General features: G+C 44.5%; 1 protein-coding gene across 2 annotated transcripts in view; it reads left to right on the forward strand.

Moving 5' to 3' along the window:
- The first annotated feature begins 1184 nt into the window (after nt 1–1184).
- Nucleotides 1185–7518, forward strand: part of LOC116220247 (histone-lysine N-methyltransferase PRDM16-like) — a 147502-nt gene continuing 141168 nt past the window's right edge. For both annotated transcript variants that reach the window (XM_042707700.1, XM_031565617.2), the window contains exon 1: nt 1185–1447. In XM_042707700.1, the coding sequence (XP_042563634.1) occupies nt 1411–1447 (37 nt within the window). In that variant the 5' untranslated portion in view covers nt 1185–1410. The remainder of the gene's footprint in view (nt 1448–7518) is intronic.

The raw sequence follows: 7518 nt of genomic DNA on the forward strand, positions 1-7518 counted from the left end.
ACACACATACACACACACACACACTAAGCTGTCATTTAACACAGACAACATTTACATGTGGTGTATGTAAGACCCTTGAGTCGGTGAAGACGCGCTGCGGCGAAACGTCAGATGTCAGAACATCACCTTAACATACACCGGACGCATGCACGAGAGACAGGCAGAATGCCCGCGAGCCATACTTACAGATGGAAAAAATAGTCGCGGTCGCTCGCGCCGTCTACCCGGAGTTGCGTTCAGTGTCGAATACGTCCTATTGTTGTTGATAAAGTCAAAGAAGTGCAAGAAAATAAAAGACCGCTGGTATATCTGAATCTGAGTGTGCATATCTCTGCAGGACACGGGTTACGACGAACATGTTGACATGCTTACCTGTTCTGGCACTCACACACGTACACACACACTCTCGCACACTCACACACACAATCACCTCCGCAGAGACTGCGGGGAGGGCTGCCGCATGGAGCGCCTGTCTCGTGCTGAGAGTCCGCGATGGAGGCACAGTAGGCTACATACGGGGCTGAATCACCAGCCCGGCTCACACCACCTCACGCATTACCACGTTGTGAGGTTTGCTCTAAATGAATAACATTACAGTACAAAGTCGGTTGACCCATGAGGCTATGATGGTACTTTTTCATTATTATATAAAACCACAAACTGAACGCCGAGTAGGTTATATTTAAAATATAAATAATTCTGAAAGATAAAACCCAATATTAAAATATATATATATATTTGTTGTTTTATTTTAAACAGTGGCAAGAAATGATGTCATAACAATAATGTTAAATGTTATAACATTGGGCCTCCATACAGACAATATAGGCTATAATCATTACAGCAACAATAATGACAAAAATAATATTTGGCGTTGTTGAAACTGACAACAATAGACTGAGTACAAGTTCATTAACAACGGGAGAGATGTACTTTACCTCTTCGTCTTACACCGGTGTGTCCACGCTCTTTACCGGACGTGTAACGGACTTACTGTAAATATTCGATTCGATCAGAATCACCTTGCGCGCGGGGAGATGCGACCTTGACCCCGCATACCGGGCTGTGTCCAGCGTGAGACCGGATCCCGCAGGTTTGCGCAAAATAAGACTTATAGCTCTTAAAGGAGTCGCGAGGAAGAGGGAGGGGGGGGGGGGGGGCGCGAGATGGTGCGGGTAGCGGGAGGGAGGGAGGAGGGAAAGAGATAAGTGATCTAAAGGGGAGACGATAGGACAAAAAGTGATGATGATGAATACATTGGAAAGTTTTTTGGCCCTGACGAGGGTGTCAGATTGAATGGCCTGTGCGCATGTGCGAAGGTGTCCAAACTGACAATGCTTGTGAGATGAAGATAGTGTTGTTGCTGCTTCTGGGCTCAAGGAGGACGAGAGGAATCTACAAGCCGACAAGATGAGATCCAAGGCGAGGGCGAGGAAACTGGCCAAAAGTAGGTGTATTTTCCCTTCTCTCACTAGCAACCGGCAGCCCGATACTTTGAACTCTCGTGCAGATCACTAAAGAGTCAGTTTCATTGATCAGTTCCTGTTAGGAACGTGTCTTTGTCCCGTATATTCCTTTTTAAAAAGTATCCATCTGTGCGTGAAAGCTAAAATTCTCCGTAGTCCGTATGCCCACCCTTTTCGCCGTAGCTGCCTCGCTTTGCTTGTTCTCAACGTCAGAAGTTATATGTGATGAAACAACACCGCTGGTGGTTTCGCTCAAATGATAAGGAGGTAAAAAGCCTTAGCAAATCCTTGTGAGTGCTCCGCCACTAAATTCTCTGTTTTTGATGCCGAAATGCGAGAAATGGCGAAGAATCGTTGCGCTAAAGTTAGCGAAAAGTTGTCGAAAGGGATAGTAACTTTTTATTGAGTCCTTCCAAGTCTTGTGAAACAATATTCCAAGCTTTTAATAGTGGGCGCTCGTGCACTGCTCAAGGCTGTGTGCAACAGTGAATGAGGCGCGAGCTGCTCCAAGCAACCCATTCACCGACAAGTGGACGCGGTAGAGGAGAGGGGGAATTCGAAAGAAAACGGCTATATTTTCACGAGGATTTTTTTTCCAAATGTATTTTTCTGCATTAGAAGAAATAGCCTACACAAACCGGGCCGCTGCGCTGTGTAGGCTGCAGTTTTTCCATTTGGGAATAGCAATCAATAATGCCTTATGCAACAAACACAGTAGGCTACTTTTTGCCTGGACTGCTGCTCCACTCGTATGGGAAAAAATCGTTTGTTCTTCTGAGGAATGTTTATACCCGACGTGATTTAAGAGTATTTGCTTCTGAAGTCTAATAACATTTTTATAGGATATTTTTACTTGTCTGACTTCTCACGGAGTAGGCTTGTTTGTCAGTTGTCTTTGAATTAATTTATGGTTACAAATCCAAGTTGAGAACTAAAGTAAATAAATGAATACATTTTGTGACTGTGCTTGCAGGTTGTACTTTTGCGTTCACGCATTTCTGTGGTCTGAGAAAGCTGTAGTTGTTGCTTTATTTGGCGTTGTTTTTCACTACATTCAGGTGACTTTGGCAAGGCCCGGTTGAACTGTACAATTGGATCAAATAATATTGCAAAATTGTTATGAAAATATTGAGAAAAGGAAGGCACAACACCCTTTCTTTGGGGTAACTGAGAATGAGTTTTTGGTGTTTTGGAGAAGGGGATCATTTCTTGCCGTGTACTGAATGTTCATTTAACCAAAGAATGTCTGAGCAATGCAGTCTTGTTTGAAGGTTTTGCGGCCTTTTCTAAAATAATAATAAAACATATTTTCAAAAAAGACAGCCTCTCTCCTCGTCGGAATGGTGTAGAAATTAAACATATTGCATATGTTATTTTATTTTATTATAAGATTGCTTAATATCATTACATGCTTTCTTGCCATTAAACAACTTATGTAGAACATAGGCTACTATCACATGATATTTCATTAACATGAATCATAGATTAAATCATATATTTTGGCCCGAAGTGAAAATACTGACGTACGTGTATGGATCTTAATTGTAGGCGTATTTTGTGGCCTATGTTTCTCCATGTATTTTATTATTTGCTATGGACATGTTGCTGCGGTCGGTTGTGTGTGTGTGTGTGTGTGTGTGTGTGTGTGAGGGGGGTGAAAGGGCCTGCTGCAGCCTCGGTGATTCTGTGTTGAACTGTTGGATGAGGCCCAGGCTGCACACGTGTGATTACCTGTTGATCCTGGTGCTAATTGGGCTAAATACCTAGTCTTGCCAGACGGCACGCACCACGGCCTGCCTTGGCACTAATTAAATCATCCTCAGAGCCCGGACACATTATTATCAAATGTTCATCGACAAACTATTATCAGAGGCAATTAGTCTGGCAGTCTGAGAAGCGGGGGTCGACGTGGACACACGATTCTGACCCCGTTTTTGGACTGATACCGGCATCGTTCAAAACAGGGCCTAACGCAGCTCTCCAGCAGGGAGACTCTCGCGCTGCTAACACCCTGTCTTCTCGAGTCAGTGACACGAGCTGCAGAGAGGTCACCGAGCACGGGACCTCACCGTACAGAACGACGGCTCGCACACAAAAGAGCAATAACGGGTGGACAATGACGTCTCTCCTGCACAGGCTCTCGCGTTGTATTTTTTTAACAGTGGAAAGTTGATGGTCACACGCCACTCGCTTATGTCTGAAACGAGCTGCAGGGTCCTGCTGAAACGCAGAGTGAGAGTGTGAGAGAGAAGAGATGAAAGCTTCCTCTGAAAGTCAGTTTTAGGTAATTACTTAGCTCATGGAGACTCGGCCTCAGAAGTGATGTTGTCTTGACAAAGCCAACTTTTGTTCAACTTCACGAATTGCTCAAGTTGATCTTTGTGCGAACGCTTGTTGGTGTTGTTTCAAATATGTGTAATGATTTTTGTCAATTTGAACTTGATTCATTTTCCCATTTGATTATGATACAAATATTTTGATGGCCTTTAACCCAGCCTGTGACTAATTCTCACTGCGGACATATGGCTGTGTGTCGATATGCAAATACAGAGGACCCGGGAATGCAGGAGCGAGCATGTTTTAGGCCGTTTCATTTTAATTTCATCTTGGTTTACTATATTACGATGTAATACACACAAATACAGTAAAATATGCAAAACGGGGTTTGACCTAAATTAATATATTTTTAAGTAATTCATGAGAGTAGGTATTATTGTTATTATTATTCTGGTTATTGTTGTTGTTATTATTATCATTATTATTTTTAATAATTCAAAATGAATGAAGCGACATTTATTTACGTAACTGGACTAAAGTAAAGCTGACTGACATTCCTTTAGAAACCATCCTGATAACAAAACCTGCTACCCTTCTACATTAAAGCTATAGTTAAGTGTACGAAAAGTCATTTTAAATTAATTTATATTTATGAAATTCTAATAAACAAACTATCTTTTGTGAGCCAAGAAATTGTGATGGCAGTCCGTGAGAATGTAAATTGAATGCCCCCCCCCCCCCCCCCCCACACCCCCCACGCTGGGCCCAAGGGAGCCGGTTATCAAGCGTGCGAGCCCCGCAACCTGGCTGCCTGATCGCTCGGCCCTCCAGCATAATTAGCCATGGACCTTTTTAAACAGCGCACCTCTTAACAGTGGCAGCGTGTTCAGTATGATCGTTTTGTGATGTGTGTCTGTGGGTGTGTGTGTGTGTGTGTGAGCGCTGTTTTCTTTGCCTTGGCGTTGCGGTTCAAATGATTTTATGGCGTGGTGTTTACAGTGAATTCTTTGAGGGCATATATTTGAACATGTAGCTTATTGTACTCATCTTATATGTTGGGACTTGTTGATCGGCGAGAGGTATAATATTCAGCGTCACGCTGGCTGGCAGTCATTCTACATCTGATGACGCTATATCGTTGACCTCGACCTCACAACCACTCACACACACACACACACACACACACACACACACAGGTGTTTGTGTATCTTAAAATCTCACATGCATTTAAAAAGAAAAGCAATCAGTCACAGCCGAAGTAAATTAGGCTACATATATATAATTGATTTTTCACAAGAAACATGGGGCACAAATGAGGTCACATTTACACAACTGCACATTTAAAAATATTATTTATGTATTTATTTGAATTTTTTAGGCAACAGTAGCGAAACAGACGGCACATTTAACCTCTCCCTTGAGTAGCCCTTATGCGTAAACATTGCACTGTCGTTTGGTAATCCTGCGGAATTAAACTCAAAATAGCAAAATGGACACGACAGAAAATGAGCTGTCATACGATACAACTAAACGGTCCTTGTGAGCGTAATGAATTTATGAATTAATAATATCCATTATTATCTTTACTATCACCACGACGATGGTGATGATCACCGTCGAATAATTTAATATCGTGTTTAAACACACACATACACACACACACACACACTTGAGAGTTCCTTGCTGTTAATGGAAAATCGAGATAAATTGTTTCATTCAGAAAAGATTCCGCGCTTTCCCTGCTGCCTCTGCGCCAGTGTTGCCGCAATTTAAATGCACCAATGACGTCATTAAATAAATATGTAGCCCGGACACTTATCATCGGGTATCAACACTCCGGCTAGCACAGAGGCCCCTTATGAGAAAGCAGTCGCAAGAAATTTGAGGTTTGTGAGAGAGCTGGGACACACACACACACACACACACACACACACACACATACACACACACATACATACACAGAGTGCCACAAGAGACTAGCATTTGTTGGCAGAAGAGCCATAATAGATGAGGGTCTGGTTTACTATATGCTCTAATAATAATAAAAACATCCAACCTCCCAGCTCTTAGCCATATACAACCCATTCCATCCTCTTTTGACACATATATTACTCACTCATACACACACACACACACACACACACACACACAGCCCCACGAACCCACAATGCACTTCACCTCCCTTTACCTGGCCCAGTGAATGAGAGCCAGCAACATGTAGTGCTTTCATGGCAGAGTGCTGTGGTAGAGGCTCCCCTCCCCTGCCCTGCCCTGCCCTGCCCCACTCCTGTGCCCTGCGCCCTGTCTGTGCACGAGGCTACATTACCAAGTCCAGCGTTGTCGTCATGTTTTGACAGACACTACCATAACACGGCAAACCCAGAGTGTTAAAGCAGCTCGCCGCCTGGCCGCCCCTCTGTCTGTCTGTCTGTCTGTCTGTCTGTCCGGGGGCATGGCCCCGGTGCTTCTGCCGGCACGCTTGCCGCGGCGGACGGGCATTAAAAACACGCCGGGTCCCCAGGCACACGGGCTGAAGGGCTGACCTGAGAGCAGTGCATTGTGGGATGCAGCGGGAAGTACAGAGAAAGCCGGTGGTGTGTAAAGCCACCATATTGGAGCGTCCAATGCCAGACACATAATCTTTAAGGTGTGAGTTTGTCTTTGATAAGGGGATCTGGCGAGAGGCGCTCTTAAGTGCTACCTTTTGTGTGACTGCTCTCAGATGTGATAATGTCCTTAATGGAGGGAGAGAGAGAGAGAGAGAGAGAGAGAGAGAGAGAGAGAGAGAGAGAGAGAGAGAGAGAGAGAGAGAGAGTGGGAGTACATGACTGAGTGAGATATTTGTTAGAAGGAAGAGGGTGTTTCACCAGCAACTTGTGAGACTGGATAGACATAGTTGAGTTGTGTGTGTGTGTGTGTGTGTGTGTGTGTGTGTGTGTGTGTGTTTGTATGCGTGCATGTGTGTGTACTTGTGCCAAGCCTGCGAGGTGCCCAGGATGGATGACCTGATAAATACTAACTGAAATGAATCTGAAGAATTTGATTGTTGTTTTAATGTTTGTAATAATCAACCCGCACAATATGTACACACAAACGCTCCCCTCCCCTCTGTCTTCCTCCTCCTCCCTGTCTTCCTTGTCTTTCTCTCCCTGAAGAATCTGTGCCGTTGTGCCGTTGTGCCGTGTTAACCCCAATCTTTACAAAGTGGAAAGGTTGAGTGTCTCTGCTGGGGATCCAGCAGGAGCTGGACGTGTCTGTGCCCACAGAAAGAGAAAGAGAGAGAGAGAGAGAGAGAGAGAGAGAGAGAGAGAGAGACAGCAGAGAACAATGACAGGGACAGAGAGAGAATGAGAGAGAGAGAGAGAGAGAGAGAGAGAGAGAATGAAACAGAGAGAATGTATGAGGCAAAGAAAGAGAGAGAGAGAGTGAAATGGTGAGAACGTATGAGGTAAAGAAAGAGAGAGAGAGATAGAAAGTGTGAAACGGAGAGAACGTATGAGGAAAAGAAAGAGAGAGATAGAGGGGGAGAGAGAGAGAGAGAGTGTGAAACAGAGAGAGTGTATGAGGTAAATAAAGAGAGAGAGAGAGGGAGGGAGGGAGGGAGAGAGAGAGGGAGGGAGGTTGAGAGAGAGCAAAACTGCCTCAGGTGGCAAGCTCTCTTTGATGTGCCCTGTGGTTGGTTAGAGGTGAGGCACCATGAGCTCGACCTTGCCCACGACTGTGACACGTGACTCACAGTGCCCTCTCCACTCTACCACTTCCTGCTTCTGTCTGT

This window comes from Clupea harengus, chromosome 4 (genome assembly GCF_900700415.2).
Source record: "Clupea harengus chromosome 4, Ch_v2.0.2, whole genome shotgun sequence".
NCBI lineage: Eukaryota > Metazoa > Chordata > Actinopteri > Clupeiformes > Clupeidae > Clupea > Clupea harengus.